This window comes from Chiloscyllium punctatum, chromosome 26, assembly GCF_047496795.1.
Source record: "Chiloscyllium punctatum isolate Juve2018m chromosome 26, sChiPun1.3, whole genome shotgun sequence".
Taxonomy (NCBI): domain Eukaryota; kingdom Metazoa; phylum Chordata; class Chondrichthyes; order Orectolobiformes; family Hemiscylliidae; genus Chiloscyllium; species Chiloscyllium punctatum.
This window is the reverse complement of record NC_092764.1, coordinates 40,273,763-40,292,674: the sequence shown is the minus strand read 5'-3', so window position 1 is coordinate 40,292,674 and position 18,912 is coordinate 40,273,763. Positions and strand designations below refer to the sequence as shown.

Below are 18,912 nucleotides of genomic sequence, written 5' to 3'. Positions count from 1 at the left end.
CAAAGATCACAAGTTTGGAAGGTGCTGACTTACTGTCATAGGACAGTTGCTGGATTATTGTGATGCATCTTGTGGATGGTGTATCTTGTATATGGTATATATTGGCAGAGATTACTGTTTTTGGTGGTGAATGGAGTCCCTTGGATGGTTTCGAGCATGGTGATGGTCTTCGTTTGGTACTGAGGTGCAGCACATGTCCCCAGATGTTGGTAAGGAAGCTTTTACAGGGTTGACAGAGCTAGGTTCGCCACTGCACAATACCTATTTTGCCACCTTGACCTTGATACTGGCATTGGTAGGTTAAGGTAAGAAAGATGTTGTGGTACAGTCAGCAGGAGCCTTTGTGAGTTACTGCAGTAGGCAGCACGGTGGCTCAGTGGTTAGCACTGCTGCCTTACAACACCAGAGACCTGGGTTCAATTCCCGCCTCAGGCAACTGTTGGTGTGGAGTCTGCACATTCTCTCCTTGTCTGCATGGGTTTCCTCCGGGTGCTCTGGTTTCTTCCCACAGTCCAAAGAAAATGTGCAGGTTAGGTGATTTAGCATGCTAAATTGCCTGTAGTGTTATGTGTAGGGGAATGGGTCTGGGTGGGTTGCTCTTTGGAGGGTTGGTGTGGACTTATTGGCCCGAAGGGCCTGTTTCCACACTATAAGTAATCTAATCTTGTAGATAGCACACTCTGCTACCATTCTATTTATGGTGAAGGGACTAAATGTTGTAGGTGTTAGATGGAACTTTTTTTATATTTCAAAAATATATTTTATTCATAAATAATTTGATGGTCTGTACAGTTGGTCATGCCATACATACATAAACATTTACATACAGAGATCAGAATTTATCATTCATATATACAGGTCTGTACGTTTATCAATCATATATCCACATACTTAGCTGAGGCGTTAATGGAGCCCAAATGACTGCATGGGTCCCTTGTTCTTCTTAGGAAAGCAGATGTTATACAGTGGTCTTTCCCCACCACGCCTTGGCGGCATCTGCCCCAAGCTTCAGCGCGTCCCTCAACACATAGTCCTGGACCTTGGAATGCGCCAGTCTGCAACACTCAGTCAGGGTCAACTCCTTCAGCTGGAAGATCAACAGGTTTCGGACTGCAGTAAAAACAATGACTGCCCTGCTTCAACTGAGGGCCACACTCTCAGAATTGCAAAGGACCCCTTCTGTACTACATCCTCAGGAGAATTCATACTCTTAATGAACAGTATTTCAACTCCATCTCAGACATCAAAAACTGTAAGTACAACAAACTTTTATCTACCCACCTCCATAACCAGCACTCCTCAAACATTCCAGTAGATTCCCCTGGCCTCTGGAACTGCTCGGACGCCATTAGCCAAGCGGCTCGTGCAGCCACCATCCCCACGCTGATTGATGATGTCACTTCCGCCCCCATCATGGCCGCTTCCACAGGCAGTTCTGCCCCTCACAATTCCTCATGCACCATATGTGACATCACTTCCGCCCCTCACATCATCGCTGATGTCACACTCTCAGTGACTTCCACCCCCCCCACTGCTGTGTTTGCCACCACTTCCGCCCCCACCAACACAACTCACCTACATTCTGCTGACACGCCCCCCACAGATCCCACTGTCACCATCCTCACCCCCCAGAATCCTGAGAGGAACACCACCCCTGCTCATGACTCCACCCCCATTGCCCTACCACCACACCCACTCCAGTTACCGGCTCCGCCCCCACTCCCAGCTCCACACCCACACCAGATTCCAGCTCCCAGCCCTGCCGAGTTTTCACCATTCCCCCGACCTCCCCCTCATTGAGGACGAACGATCAGTCCTCAGCAAAGGACTCACCTTCATCCCCCTCCGTCCACGCATCAATGAATTTAATGCACGCCGTGACGTTGAACAATTCTTCCGCCACCTCCGCCTCCGAGCTTACTTTCACAATCAGGACTCCCGTCCACCTTCTGAGGACCCCTTCGCCCACCTCCAACACACTCCATCCACCTGGACACGCCGTGCCAGCCTATTACCCGCCCTCAACCTCTTCATTTCCAACTGCCGCCGGGACATTAACCGCCTCAACCTGCCTACCCCCCTCCCCCACTCCAACCTCTCACAACGTGCAGCCCTCCAATACCTCTGCTCCAATCCCGACCTCACCATCAAGCCAGCAGATAAAGGGGGCGCAGTGGTAGTCTGGCGTACAGACCTCTACACCGCTGAAGCCAAACGCCAACTCGAGGACACCTCTTCCTACCGCCCCCTCAACCATGACCCCACCCCCCTTCACCAAACCATCATCTCCCAGACCATACAGAACCTCATCACCTCAGGAGATCTCCCACCCACAGCTTCCAACCTCATAGTCCGGGAACCCCGCACTGCCCGGTTCTACTTCCTTCCCAAGATCCACAAGACTGACCACCCTGGCTGACCCATTTCTCAGCATGCTCCTGCCCCACTGAACTCATTTCTACATACCTCGACACTGTCCTATTCCCCCTAGTCCAGGAACTCCCCACATACGTTCGAGACACCACTCATGCCCTCCACCTCCTCCAAGACTTCCATTTCCCCGGCCCCCAACGCCTCATCTTCACCATGGATATCCAATCGCTCTACACCTCCATCCGCCATGACCAAGGCCTCCAAGCCCTCTGTTTCATCCTCTCCCGACGTCCCCAACAGTACCCTTCCACCAACACACTCATTCGTCTAGCCGAACTAGTCCTTACCCTTAACAATTTCTCCTTCGAATCCTCCCACTTCCTCCAGACCATGGACACCCGTATGGCCCCAGCTATGCCTGTCTCTTTGTTGGCTACGTAGAACAGTCCATCTTCTGTAATTACACCAGCACCATTCCCCACCTCTTCCTCCGCTACATTGATGACTGCATTGGCGCCTCCTCGTGTTCCCGCAAGGAGGTTGAGCAATTCATCAACTTCACCAACACATTCCACCCTGACCTTAAATTTACCTGGACCATCTCTGACACCTCCCTCCCCTTCCTGGACCTCTCCATCTCCATTAGTGACGACCGACTTGACACCAACATTTTTTACAAACCCACCAACTCCCAAAGCTACCTGGATTACACCTCTTCCCACCCTACCTCCTGCAAAAATGCCATCCTGTATTCCCAATTCCTCCGCCTCCGCCTCCGCCGTATCTGCTCCCAGGAGGACCAGTTCCACCACAGAACACACCAGATGGCCTCCTTCTTTAGAGACTGCAATTTCCCTTCCCACGTGGTTAAAGTTGCCCTTCAACGCATCTCGTTCACTTCCCGCACCTCCACCCTCAGACACCACCCCTCCAACCGTAACAAGGACAGAATGCCCCTGATGCTCATCTTCCACCCTACCAACCTTCACATAAACCAAATCATCCGCCGACATTTCTGCCATTTCCAAATGGACCCCACCACCAGGAATATATTTCCCTCCCAACCCCTTTCCGCCTTCCGCAAAGACCATTCCCTCCGTGACAACCGGGTCAGGTCCACGCCCCCATACAACACACCCTCCCATCCTGGCACCTCCCCCTGCCACTGCAGGAATTGCAAAACCTGCGCCCACACCTCCTCCCTCACCTCCATCCAAGGCCCTAAAGGAGCCTTCCACATCCATCAAAGTTTTACCTGCACATCCACCAATATCATTTATTGTATCTGTTGCTCCCGATGTGGTCTCCTCTACATTGGGGAGACTGGACGCCTCCTAGCAGAGTGCTTTAGGGAACATCTCCGGGACACCCGCACCAATCAACCACGCCACCCTGTGGCCCAACATTTCAACTCCCTCTCCCACTCTGCCGAGGACATGGAGGTCCTGGGCCTCCTTCACCGCTGCTCCCTCACCACCAGACACCTGGAGGAAGAACGCCGAAACTTCCGCCTCGGAACACTTCAACTCCAGGGCATCAATGTGGACTTCAACAGTTTCCTCATTTCCCCTTCCCCCACCTCATCCCAGTTCCAAACTTCCAGCTCAGCACTGTCCCCATGACTTGTCCTACCTGCCTATCTTCTTTTCCATCTATCCATTGCACCGCCCTGACCTATCACCTTCATCCCCTCCCCCACTCACCTGTTGTTCTCTATGCTACTTTCTCCCCACCCCCACCCTCCTCTCATTTATCTCTCCACCCTTCAGGCACTCTGCCTGTATTCCTGATGAAGGGTTTTTGCCCGAAACATCGATTTTATTGCTCTTCGGATGCCGCTGGAACTGCTGTGCTTTTCCATCACCATTCTAATCTAGATTCAGGTTTCGGACCACCCAGAGAGCGTCCTTCACCGAGCTGATGATCCTCCAGGCACAGTTGATGTTCGTCTCGGTGTGCGTCCTGGGGACCTGACTGTAGAGCATGGAGTCCCGCGTCACCGCACTGCTCGGGACGAACCTCGACAAACACCGCTGCATTCCTTTCCAGACTTCTTCTGCATAGGCACATTCCAGAAGGAGGTGTGTGACAGTCTCGTTTCCCCACCTCCCCCCCCCCCCCCCCCCACCCCCAACAGCCGCTTTGAGGGCAGCATGCGGTGTGGTTGAGAGTCTGGGCGTGCATAAAGGATCTTACAGGCAAGCAGGCTGCTTAGTCCTGGATGGTGTCAAGCTACGTGAGTGTTGTTGGAGCTGCACCCAACTAACCAAGTGTGGATTATTCCACCACACTTCTGACTTGTGCCTTGCAGGTGATGGACAGGCTTAAAGAATTCAGGCAGCGAGGTACTGTGGAATTCCCAGCTTCTAAGTTGCTCTTGCAGCCACAGTATTTGTTTGTTTTTACTTCATGTAAAATTTCTCTTTTTCCAACCTTAACTGAATCTGGTGGATTTTTAAATAGCACATCTTGTTTAACGTTTAATCTGTTTCAATAATCTCCAACTAGACCTGAAGGTCTGTGTTCAAACAGTATTTTTACGATCAGCAGAAGAACCTCAGAAGACATCTATGCCCTACAGTTGCTTTGGTACAATCCTCTAGCAGAGTCTCTGATACATGATTCTGGAGATCAAAGTTATATCACACCATACCTCAGACTCACTGCATCCTTGTTTCTCCTTTTCTCATATTCGTATATTTGTAGTTCTCACATTTCTGTTTTAATTATTTTTAAATTATTTATTTCAGGTTGAATCATTAACCTGTCCGAGTTTACTCAGTGTCTTCTCAATAGTTCGGCATTTTCAGTTTTTATCTCAGATTTTCGCTATTTGATATTTGCTATGTTATGATATAAAGGAGTTCTATCTTTCAAAATCTCTTTCTTTCCACGTGGTAATGGTCCGTTTTAAAACAGCACATCTTTCATGAAGATTTTGGCAAACCTGATGTTTTTTATGAGTTTACGAATGCTCAGCGCTATCATGCAGATAACTTTCGAGGTGGACCAGGAACCTTCATAAATGAATGCGTTCATACTTGCAACTTCCGGTGCTGTTTGCTTTCGCTTTAGTTTTCATTTTTTCGGCTAAGATGTTGGGCTGTAGTTTGCTTGGTGATTATGTATTGTTATCATAATTCTGCTTTAAATTGAGACGCATGGAACAATGAATTGCTTTTTAGTAGAACTGATTATATTTTGTTTTGTCCCCTTAGCGGGTAAGTGGAGAATTGCTTTATCTCGCTGTTACTGTAAACAAGGAAGTCATTTCTTTGCAGCTTTTCGGATATGAAAGGGGTGATGTGAAGTATAGGCCTTCATTTCAGGCTTAGAAAGTGGAAATATATTTTGATGAAAGTTCTTTTAGTGAAGCAATAAATATGATATTTGGTATGTTGCACATTACTCAAAGCAATTAAATATCTAAAGACTACAGTGGTTTCTGAAGTTATTTTTCTTCAGGCAGGAGAGAAAATAAGGAAACAGTGGCATAGTCTTAGCGTCTTTGGACAAGTAATCCAGAACAGCATTCTGAGATGTGGACATTGCTTTAGATATTACTATAGCAGATGGTGAAGTTTGAATTCAGTAAAAATCTGGAATAACAGCTAGCTAAACAGTGACTCTGTAACTACTGTTGTTTGGTTAAAAATTCACCCTTTGGAGAGGAAGCACATCACCCTAGCCAAGGCTGACCTACACAGTGACTTACAAACAAGTGAAAGAGTTCTGGCTACTGTATTGTAATTTGTCAGTTTTGGTTTTCCCCTTCGTCCATCAGACATGTCTGCCTTGAATTGGATTCTTTCTTGCGCAAGCTTCAAACTCTTTTTATGAATCTGACAATAAATATTATCCTGAAGCGACAGCACTCAGTAAATTTAAGTAATTATCTACTAAACTCCAAAAGAGTCACTGCAGTATTCAAATATGTATTTGAGCCCTTCAAAACTTCCTGTGGTGTGCTCACGCCTTGCTATCTGCTACCCTCGTACTTGTGAAGTCTACCCCAGACCTCTTTTTATCCCATTGTCTCAACCAGTTTGCCTTAGTAAACATTGTGGTCCTTTGAGGTACATAAGAGTGGTATCGTGCTTATTATTATACATGGGAAGTTCATGCCCCAATCCCTCATGGATATTGAGAACTGAAACATTAAAGTCACCTGTAATCACAGAATTGTTACAGTGAGAAGAAGTCACAATTTGACTGTCTTGTCCATACTGCTCCCTGCAAATTCACCTAGATGAAGAACCCTGCAAAATAGCAGATTTAATACTAAATAAAAATCGAAAGAACTGTGGATGGTGTAAATCAGAAACAAAAACAGAAATTGCTGTAAAAACTCAGCAGGTCAGGCAAAGAGCATATTTAATATATTTGTTTGAGGTACAGTGTCATTTTGCCACTTTCTAATGTAGCAAGTGACTTTCACCAAAGAGACAGATTTTTTAAAAGTGTAAGTTCGAGCCAAAACAGGCAAATTGTGTGTGTCCAGCACAACCCGAAACAAGCTTCTGTCTGGTTTTGCAATGGCAGCTGACAGCATAGCCCCCTCAACCCAATGGCAGCTAAACTTGCCTGCCTCTCCCCTCCCCTTCCTTCTCTCCCACCCACATCACTACTTAATGCCTCTGCTCATCTGGCTGGAGGTGTGGGTGGGGTGGAGGGGGGAGACATCGGACTTGTATTAATGCAGCCTTTTTCCCAGGTCTCTGTGTAATAATAAGCCTTATAGCCAGTCAAGTGTTTCTCCGAAGTGTAGCAACTATAAGAATGAAACATGACCCAATGAGTTTCCCAGCTCCTGGGTCCTGAAACTGCTAGCCATTTGTCCCTCCTTGGAATGCTGACAAATAAAATTAATGATTAATAAACAATGTATCGACCCTACTCTCCTTTGATGTCTATTATTTTTATTGCAGGTTCACTGGAGGTGATGCTCACACCAGCTGTCAGTGCCACCTTTGGGGAAGATGTCCTCCTTGGCTGCACGTTTTCAGGCGCAGTTGCAGTTGATTTGAGATACATTGTCATTGAGTGGAACCATAGAGTGGGAAATGAGGAAAAAGCTGTTTGTTTGTTTGACTTTGGAGAATATGAAAGCTATAGACCAGGATCAAGTCTCTCTATAAATGAAATAAGCAAAGCAAATGCTTCTTTACTCCTAAAAAATGTTACGATTTACGACATTGGGTCATACTCCTGCACAGTGACAGTATTTTCCGACAAAGCCACAGGGAAAGTTACTTTGTCGGTAACAGGTGAGTGAAAAATAATGCCTAAAGTGTAAACCTTTAGGACCTCTGGAGGTTTTCCTTTACTTACTGTCTTCTCTGTAAACATTAATGGTGTGGATAAGCATTCATAATGGTGAGAAGTTTAAAATGTAGGATGAGAAAATTATACAGATGTGAATACTGTCAGTTGGAAGCAGGTTTGATGTAAAGTGACAATTAATTTGACATCACCTGATCAAACTAAAAGATCTTGACCATGATTTTGTTGAGACCCATTCACAGTTTTTAATGTAACAGTCAGTAAGAAGTGATGAAAGAAAAGCACTTCCAAACTCAAATTGAAAACATTTCAAGTTACCTCAGTGGAGAAGGTACATTTCTGGATGCCAACATTTCTACCAGGTGAGTTTCTGTAAGTCCGTAAGGTATGAAAACTAGGCCATTTAGCCCGCTGAGTCTGCACTGCCATTCAATCATGGCTGATGTGTTTCTCAATCCCATTCTCCTATCTTCTCCTCATAATCTTTGATCCCCTCATTAATCAAGAATCTACCTATCTTTGCCTTAAATACTTGGTTGCCAAAGCCCTCTGCAGCAATGAGTGCTGCAGATTCACCAACCTCTGGCTGAAGCATTTTGTCCACATCTCACTTCTAAAGGGTTGTCCCTTCACTGAGTCTGGGCTCTCTGGTCCTTGTCTCTCTTACTAGTGGAAACATCTTCTCCACGTCCACTCTATCCTGTAAATGTTAACGAGAGCCCTCGTATCTTTCTAAACCCCACCGAGTACAGTCCTCAACTGCTCCTCATATGACAAGCCCTCCATTTCCAGGGTCATTCTTGTAAAGCTCTAATGTGGGAACAATTCAGGTTGGAAACTAGACTTAACTACAATGTGCTGGTTAGGAATTGCCAGTCAAAACTTCATGTTATGGAAAAGATGGTAAAGAATTTTAAAATTACTGAGCGACTGGAGTGAAACAGGTTTCACACTTTTGTGCAGTGAGCCTGAAAAAATTATACTTAATGTGTGAGTGAACAAGTTTGGTTTATGGAAAGTAAACTTGTAATGTACAGGGAGACTCCTGCCCAAATAAATTAATGGAGGAGGGAATTTATATGAAACAAAATGAAGCTGAATGGCAAAAGTGATTCATTCTGGCTGGCAGACTGATAAATTATCTACAATGTGTAAAAATAGGTAGCTGTGAAGATCAAACAGAAAAACTGTCTGAAGATGAAAGAGCTTCAAAAACCAGCCTATTGACAGAATGAGAAAAGTTAAATTTTAGTATCTCAGGGCGAATAAATGTAAAGAAGTCAAAGTGTATGAAAGAGAGGTTTGACAGCATTAAGTTAGTAGCAGTCACCTCAGGGTTTGAATTTGATCTAATCTGGTTTGAATATAATCTAATTTACGTTAAGAGGTTTAAAAGTCACCTCTGCCTGACAGCTCCTGAAAGTCCTTAAGGATTTTGAGTGCAATCCATAACTGCTTATGGTTCAAACCTAATCGAGAAATCATGCTTAGAAGCTCCAAATAAAGGTGGCACAAAGAAATAGAAATAACACATTACAGTACTTCCTGAATTGTTGTTTGTATTCCTACAAATTGCTCTTTCAGTTATGAAAAACTATTCTAAATTAAACTGAGTTCAAATTGGAAAATGTCAACTTTGGCATAAACTGGTAAGTCACAAGGCTATTTCTACTATTAATGGAAGAAAATCACTGTACTAATTTCAACATTAAACTAAGCACCATGGGGGCCGGGGAGGTGCATGGAAGGTTGGTGTCTTGTGATGAGATCCCTATAGATGCTGAGATGTGCTCCCTCCCACAGTGGGCAAGAAAAGAGAAGATACCCACCAAGACTATTTTTGTGTGTTTCAATCCTATTAGAAGTTTTGTTCTGGAACTACGCAGTGTTGTCTTTAGCTGGCTAATGTCTTTTAATACCAAAGTAATGTTTGTCATAGTGATAGATGTTAAGGCTCCCAGCCTACTTTCTAGTGTGCATACATTTAAATCTGGCTATAAAAATAGGCCTGATGACTCAAAGTGGTCATAATAACGACTAGTAAAGCAAATGCAAAGATTGGAACTGGCACAGAAAGGTTTGCCCATCTGAGGCTATGGTTCAGACCTAATCATTTGCTGTGACTTATAGTCTGCATCTGACAGCACATTGCCTTGTCTGCTTTGTTTTAAAATAGAAATATGACAATTTTATATGTAAGCACTGTCAAACCAGAGAGAGGAAAAAACACCATTGATATGGAATATATACGTTATAATGCCACTGTCCCGGCCTGCTATCCATTATCTCCCTGTTTATCTACCCCTTTCATATCTCTCTCTCTCTCTCTCTCGGTTTCATCTCCATCTATCTGCTTACCCCTCCACCGCATAAATACCATTTTTGTTTAAACATTTACTAACAGTTCAGACTTGAAACGTTAACTCTGCTTTCTTCCCACAGATGCTGCCAGACCTGCTGCTATTCTTGAGCAATTTTTGTACCTGTTTTTGTTTCAGATCTCCAACATCTTTGTTTTGAAACAGCTTATAGTGTATGAGAACAAGGGTGCTAATTGGTTGAGGCATTGCCATGAACACCATAAGATATGGGACTAGAATTAGATCATTTGGCCCATCGAGTTTGCTCTGCTATTCAATCATGGCTGGTACAATTCTCAGCTTATTCTCTTGCCTTGTCCCCATGACCCTTGATCCCTTTTCTAATCACTGTCCTAAATAGACTCAATGACTGGGCCTCCACAGCATTCTGCAGCAACAAATTCCACAGATTCACCACTCTCTGGCTAAAGAACTTCATCTTAATCACAGTTCTAAAGGAATCCCTTCTCCCTGAGCATGTGCCTTTGAATCCCAGTCTCTCCTACTAATGGAAAGATCTTCTCCATGTCCACTCTCTCCAGTTATCTCGGTATTCTGTAAATTTCAATAAGATTCCCCTCTCAGCCTTCTAAACTCCATTGATTACAGAGCAGGGTCTTCAACTGCTTCTCATATGGAAAGCCCTTCATCCTCGGGATCATTTTTGTAAACATCTGGAGTGACTCCAAGGCTAGCACATACCTCTTTAGATACGGGCCCAAAACAGCTCACAATATTCCAAATATGGTACGACCACAGCCTTGTACATCCTCAGCAATATGTCCCTCTTTTATTCTAGCCCTCTTGAAATGAATGCTAACATGCTTGTTATGTAAATAAATGTAAACATATGTAAATGATCTGGAGGAAAATATAGGCGGTCTGATTAGTAAGTTTGTGGATAAGTTAAGCACTGTATAAAGATAAAAGAGAAGTATAACATAGCAAAGATGAGTGGGAAGCCAAAGGACTGGAAAACTTTTTAAAGAACGACAATGGATAACTAAAAAGGCAATACGTGGAGAAAAAAAATGAGGTACGAAGGCAAACCGACCAAAAACATAAAGGAGGATAGTAAGAGCTTTTTTAGGTATGTGAATAGAAAAAAAAAGGTTAAGACTAAAATTGGTCCCTTGAACACAGGAATGGGTGAATTTATTCTGGTGAACAAGGAAATGGCAGAAGAGTTGAATAGGTTCTTTGGATCTGTCTTCACTGAGGAAGCCACAAGCAATCTCCCAGATGTATTGGTGGCTGAAGAACCTCGGATAATGGATGAACTGAAGGGAATTTATATTTATATTAGGTGGGAAATGGTGTTGGATCGACTGTTAGGTCTGAAGGCTGATAAGTTCCCGGGACCTGATGGTCTGCATCCCAGGGTACTTAACTAGAAATCATGGACACATTGGTAATCATTTTCCAATGTTCTATAGATTCAGGATCAATTCCTGTGGATTGGAGGGTGGCAAATGTTGTCCCACTTTTCAAGAAAGGAGGGAGAGAGAAAACAGGGATTTATAGACTGGTTAGCCTGGCATCAGTTGTGGGAAAGATGTTGGAGTCAATTATAAAAGATGAAATAACAACTCATTTGGATAGCAGTAACAGGATAGGCCAGAGTCAGCATGGATTTACAAAGAGGAAATCGTGCTTGATTAATCTTCCAGAATTTTTTGAGAATGTAACCATGAAGATGGACAAGGAAGACCCAGTGGTTGTAGTGTACCTGGACTTTCAGAAAACCTTTGATAAAGTCCCACATAGGAGATTAGTGAGCAAAATTAGGACACATGGTACTAGGGACAAAATACTGACTTGGATTGAAAATTGCTTGGCTGACAGGAAGCAAAGAGCAGTGATAAACGGGTCCTTTTCAGAATGACCGGTGGTGACCAGTGGGGCACCACAAGGTTCAGTGTTGGGATTGCAGCTGTTTACAATATATTAAAAGTAATATTAGCAAATTTGCTGATGACACAAAGCTGGGTGGCAGGGTGCAATGTGAGGAGGATGTTATGAGAGTACAGGATGACTTGGACAGGCTAGGTGAGTCGACAGACGCACGGCAGGTGCAGTTTAATGTGGATAAATCAGTGGTTATCCACTTTGGTGGCAAGAACAGAAAGGCAGATTACTACCTAAATGGAGTCAAGTTAGGTAAAGGGGAAGTAAAACAAGATCTAGGTGTTCTTATTCATCAGTCAATGAAAGCAAGCATGCAGGCACAGCAGGGAGTGAAGAAAGCTAATGGCATGCTGGCCGTCATAACAAGAGGAATTGAGTATAGGAGTAAAGAGGTCCTTCTACAGCTGTACAGGGCCCTGGTGAGACTGCACCTGAAGTATTGTGTGCAGTTTTGGTCTCCAAATTTGAGGAAGGAAATTCTGGCTATTGAGGAAGTGCAGCATAGGGTCACGAGGTCAATTCCCAGAATCGTGGGACTATCATAATGTAGAAAGATTGGAGCGACTGGGCTTGTATACACTTGAGTTTAGAAGGATGAGAGGAGATCTGATTGAGCCGTATAAGATTATTAAAGGATTGGACACTCTGGAGGCAGGAAGCATGTTTCCAGAACCAGAGGACACAGTTTAAAAATAAGGGGTAGGCCATTTAGATCAGAGTTGAGGAGAAACATCTTTACCCGGAGAGTGGTGGATATATGGAATACTCTGCCCCAGAAGGCAGTGGAGGGCAAGTCTCTGGATACTTTCAAGAAAGAGAGCTCTCAAAGATAGTGAAATCAAGGGTTATGGGGATAAGGCAGGAACAGGATGCTGATTGTGGATAATCAGCCATGATCATAATGAATGGTGGTGTTGGATCGAAGGGCCAAATAGCCTATTCCTGCACCTATTGTCTATATTGTTTATTGATACCAAAATTGGTAGAGTTGCAGACCATGAAGAAGATTGTCAAAGGATACAGTGGGATATAGATAGATTGCAGATTTGGGCAGAGAAATGGCAGATGGAGTTTAATCCAAACAAGTGCAAGTTGATGCATTTTGGAAGATCAAATTCAGCTGTGAATTATGCAATAAAGGACAGAATCCTTAGGAGCATTGACATACAGAGAGATCCGGATGTATAGGTCCACAGATCCCTAAAAGTGACAACACAGGTAGATAAGGTGGTCAAAACGCATACAACATGCTTGCCTTCATTGGCCGGGGCATCAATTATTCAAGTTGGCAATTTATGTTGCAGCTGTACAAAACTGTAGTTTGGCCACATTTGGAATATTGCATGCAGTTCTGATCGCCACACAACCAGAAGGACGTGGATGCTTTGGACAGGGTGCAGAAAAGGTTTATCCAGGATGATGCCTTGTCTGGACGGTTTTACTTATGAGGAGATTGTTTTCCCTGGAACGACAGAGGCTGAGGGGTGACTTGATAGACATCTACAAATTGTTTGTAGTCCACATCTCTATTCTTCCTACCAATGTGCATAACCTCACACTTTCCCACATTGTATTCCATCTGTCACTTCTTTGCCCACTCTCCTAGCCTGTCCAACTCTTTCTGCAGTCTCCCTGCTTCCTCAACACTGCCTGTCCCTCCAACTATCTTTGTGTCATTTGCAAACTAAGCAACAGTACCCTCAGTTTCTTCAACCAAATCATTAATGTATAACATGAATGGTTGTGATACTAATATTGACCTCTGCAGAACTCTACTAATCACTGCCTGCCCTGCTAGAAAAGACCCTTTTATCTCCACTCTTTACTTTTTGCCAGTCAGCCAATCCTCTGCCCATGCCAGGATCTTGTCTCCAACACCTTTGGTCCTTATCTTATTTAGCAGCCTCCTATGCAGCACCTTGTCAAAGGCCTTCTGAAAATCCAAATCGATCACATCCACTGTTGCTTGATGCTTTGAGACACATTGACTTGGTACCAACAATAAAACTGACCTTGGAAAAGGAAATTGCCACAGAAATTGGTAGATTTTTGTGTATAACTTTCATGAAAGTCAAAGGTGAATGCTGGTGCTTTGCTGATGCCACAAGGTACAGACCATTGTGTTTCTTCTTAAAGACATAGGGTAGATATTTTACTTAGCTATGGTGCAATATCTGTAAAATTACTCTAATCTGTCTTGCAAGTTAGAAAAAAAACAGAAGCAATAATGTGAGTTGGATTGATTTTGTTTACATTCAGCAAACTGAACTATTGGGGTGAAGCATTTACTATCCCTGATGGCCAATTGTAGGTCCTTTCTTCAAATAACTGAACAGTGCAGTTTCATACCTCGTGGACATAAATCAACAAGTCAAAATGACCTGTTTTCCCGAATACAATATTCTTGGCTTTGTCACCATTTCCATGACACAGCTTTAATACTGAAAACTAAATTCCTGACATTTGACCATCCAAGTTCAAAATTGTCAACCTGAGAATGCTTTTTACTAAACCAAAAAGAAAGTACTGAAGCTGCTAGAAGTTTGAAGTAGAAATAGAAAATGTTGGAAATAACAAGTTTGACTGTATTGGTGAAGGGAGAAATGGAGTTCACCTGGAGGTCAATAACTTCCATCAAAAATGTTGAACAAATTAAACAGAATTTCTTCTCCACTTGCTATTAAATACTGAAATATGTAAAGAATGGGTATTGAACCTACAGTTTAATTAAACCCAAAAGTGATCCATAATCATTAGAATCTGCTGTAAGTGAAAACCAGATGTCTTGGGAGAGTATTGTGTGTATTTGTCAGAAGATCTGAGCTGCAAGCAATAAATTACAAAAGACAGATTATACAAACATCAAATATTCAAGATGTCATGGGCATTGATATGACCACTGGGGAGAGGTCATTTCCACTGATGGGAGAGGGAGTATTATCCAAAATCAGAGCCAGATTGTTCAGAAGTCCAATTAGGAAATCCTACTTCATGCAAATTATGATTGAATTTTTAACTCACTTTTGCACTTAGTAAAATAATAATTTTAAATCTGAGATAGCTGGACTTTCATTGAGCAATATTATTGAGGTATATGAGACAAAGAACAAATTGGGAGTTAAATCACAGACCAACACTGAACTAATTAAGTAGGAGAATAGGTTTGAGGGGCTACATTGGCTAACATTGTTATGATGTATTGCAAAGTAATGCCAATAAGGCTAATGAAAATAATATAATATTTATCCTTTTTCCTTGTGTCTTTGTAGCACCTCCTACAGTTTCAGTGAACACTGTAAACATTGTAATTGAACCTGGTGAAGACAAAGTAATCATTTGTGAGATGAAAAACTTTTATCCAAAAAATCATTCTATCTCTTGGTTAAAAAGTGGCTCAGAAAACAGTGAAAACCAACTTGATGTTACATCAAGAGCGGTTACAGGATCACCTCAACAAAATGAAGATGGGACATTTAATCTGCTTTCGTTCCTTATCATCAAAGGCATTCAAACAGATGATGGGGCTTCCTATGTCTGCAAAGTTATCCATGAAGCTTTAAAGATACCTGTACAAAAGGTTGTTAGTTTGACAATCAAGGGTGAGTAGTTAAAAGAGAATGATATCTAGAAAATGGCATGAAACACTTCTCAATTCTAATATGACATGAATTCTATTTTTTCCACTTTGGGGGTCTTGGCTTGAATTTGTATAAGAGAACCATACAACAGATGGATCATTATAAGTAACAGACATTATTAGGTTCCTTCAAGTATAAACATTGATTCATTATAAAAAGTTTTGCCAGATTTTAATTTTGTCACAGATTTGTTTCATCATTCAGATTGTTCTCTGCTTACGTGTTCTTTTAACTTGCAGAGGATTTATGAAGGTTTTTCACATTTCAGAGGGATAGTTGAATAGAAATACTGCCAGACTTTCACACAAATTCATGTGAAAATTACAGGATGACAAAGCAATAACCTTCCATTATGTCTAGTAAACAATCTAATTTATGTGGAACTTTTAAAGTGGATTCTTTTGTTCCTTGGTCAAAATGTGGAAACGTACATTTTTACTATTTACCCCAAGTCCCAGTTGTTTTTTGTGTGTATTCCAGAGGATTTATTAACAAAGTCTGCATGAAATTGACTTTCCCTCAATGGTATCAGTGTAGAGTGGAAAATTACTCTTTGGAGCCTCTATTATCACAAATCCTTTTCAGGGTTTGGTAGTGAATCTTACATACAAGCCAAAATAACCCTTACTGTTGCATGCCTAAATGTTTAAATACAGAGACATAGAATCCCTACCCCGTGCAAGAGGCCATTTGGCCCATCATGCCTGCAACGATATTCAGAACACCCCACCTAGACCCACCTGCCTACCCTAGTCCTGTAACCATGCAATTCCCATGGCTAACCCACTTAGCCTGCACATCCCTCGACACAATAGGCCAATTTAGCATGACCAGTCCATCTTACCTGCACATCTGTGGGAGGAAACCAGAGCAAACAGCAGAAACCCACTCAGATACAAGGAGAATGTACAACCCCACACAGACACTCACCCAAGGCTGGAATCAAGCCTGGTTCTCTGGCATTGTGAGGCAGCAGTGCTAACTATATTGCCCAACAGTTAAAAATGACTTTTTTTTTCTAACCGCTGGCAAAGCAGTTCTTTTCCATCTCATTGTCATAGTACTACTCATCAACATATGGCTTTTATTATGATCACCAAATTGCACTCCTAATATCCGTAAAACGCAAACTTTGATAAAGCCAGCTTTGGATCCTCAGGGTAAAAAGATGAAAACTTTTATTTTCTAAACAGACTTTAGGTGTAGTGTATCTTGGGTGCAGAGCGGGACTGAGTAGAGTGTTGAATCAATAAGTAATTATTTTCTTACTGACATCATAATCTAAATTGCTGTGCAGATGCTGAACTGTCACACATTTCACGTTTCTATTCCTACTGAAAGAATTCCACTAATGGGTGTCCTCTGAAATACATTTTTAAAATTTCAAGCTTATCTAATATATTAGATGGACTATAGTAAGGCCATTTGACTTACAAAATATTTGGGCTATTCACCAGAGATTATAAATAGAAGAGGGGCCACTGCTTCATTTATCAATAAAGGAGGTTTACAATTCGTCAGGTGTAATGCTGCCTTATACTGTGTTGTGAGAACTTTTCTGTTTCCTGTAATGAATCCTAGTTATTCACTGCTGTTTGTCTGTGTTGGCTAAATCAACACTAACACGTCTTTGGTCTTGCATTTCTCTAGGATCCAACCCAAGAATAAAATCAGGAACATTGCTCACTTTTCTTCTAACCTTTGTGATCACTATGGCCATTTGTTTTGGAACATTTATTTTTTGCAACAAAAAAGGAAAAGGTAAATGATCAGACTTTCTGGAACTTGGTATTTTGGGAATGGGGTGAATTTGGCAAGACTGAATTTAATTGGCATTTCTAGTTTCCCTAAAAGGTGTTGGCCCCCTCAGCAGTTCATGTAAGAGTGATGCTCTGTCAATGATTTAAGGTAGAAGATATTATAATATAAATCATTTTTAAAGATAGGACTATATCTTGCTGTTTCTGGTACCGTAGATTGTAATTATTTTTATCATCCACAGCATTCAACTATACATTCCTGATGGGTTTTTTTATGCTGACACTTTCTCACTTTTCAATTCCCAGTGGGATCAGCACCTTGCGTAGCAATGATTTTAAAAATCACATTCACGGATCCTATCTGGATCCTGACACTTCAGGGACAGGTTGCTATTTTTAGGAGTGAAAGCAGAGAAGAGAGAATCTGGAAGCATCTCATCTCCAAATAACAGCTCATTAAGCTCCTTTAGAGGCAGGGAGGATAACACTGTCATTTTCAAAAGGAGGTCCAGTGAACCTGAACAATCTGATGCTGGTAATAACCAGCTGTCAGTTCATAGTGGGGAGACCTGAAAATGTACTTACATTGACTGAAAAGTGTTTGTGCAGGACATGTGGGGCAGTGGCATGAGTATTATCTGCATTTGGCTGCACATCTACATTCCTTCCATTAAGGCAAGCTAACCTGCTCTTTAGAAAGCGACAGACCTGAGTATTGCTGTTGTAAACATTTGCTGCTGGTACCAGGCTGACCGTTCCCACCTCATAGAGATCTTCAGTGCAGCCAGTTGGACGCTGAGAATATCTCCTGCCCAAATCAGGCATTTATTTTTAAAAATAGCTGAGGATTACTAAGATGAGGCCTGGAAAATATTCACATTTTGGGTTCTCAACCCTGCTTTGAAATTTGGTTTCTTTTTTAATTGCTTAAATCCTGAATTTCAGAAGATAAATCAATTTTTGTCCATTGGGATTGAAAGTTGTTACCCATTTAGATTAGTTGAGGATATAAGGGAAAGGGACCCAGTCATAAGACACATTTTTGTGGGTTTCACTGTAGGCATTGAAATGGCATAGAAAATTAGATCCTGTTCCACTTGTGTAGAATGCGTTTATTTAATCTATAAGATGTAGTATATGAATTTATACATACCCCTAATGTCCCAGGCACTAGTAGGCTTGGGTTTATCTCAGATGGTCAGAGCTCCTTGAAACTCCTGGCATATCTTTTTGATGGATGATCAGTCTACCCTTCCTCTTTCAGAGAACCCAGTTTTTGGCTAACAAAGCTGACTTATTTGGTCTGTCTTTATATGCACTTCTGATCCTGCCCCATGGCAAATAAGGCAAAGTCTTAAATTGGGTTATCTGATTCTACTGTTAGGAGACAGTGAGGACTGCAGATGCTGGAGATCAGAGAGTTGAGAGTGTGGTGCTGGAATACCACAGCAGGTCAGGCAGCCTCCGAGAAGCAGGAAAATCAACGTTTCGAGCTGGAACTGATGAAGGGCCTCGGCCCAAAACATCGATTTTCCTGCTCCTCGCATGCTGCCTGACCAGCTGTGCTTTTTGCAGCAACACACTCTCAAC

At 42.5% G+C, this 18,912-nt stretch overlaps 1 protein-coding gene across 3 annotated transcripts in view; it reads left to right on the top strand.

Moving 5' to 3' along the window:
• Nucleotides 1-4,605: 4,605 nt before the first annotated feature.
• Nucleotides 4,606-18,912, top strand: part of LOC140496455 (nucleotide-binding oligomerization domain-containing protein 1-like) — a 42,047-nt gene continuing 27,740 nt past the window's right edge. The window contains exons 1-4 of one of the 3 annotated variants that reach the window (XM_072596209.1): nt 4,606-4,718; nt 7,302-7,640; nt 15,194-15,523; nt 17,213-17,323. In XM_072596209.1, the coding sequence (XP_072452310.1) occupies nt 4,688-4,718; nt 7,302-7,640; nt 15,194-15,523; nt 17,213-17,323 (811 nt within the window). In that variant the 5' untranslated portion in view covers nt 4,606-4,687. The other 2 variants (XM_072596210.1, XM_072596208.1) reach the window with 2 other exon arrangements.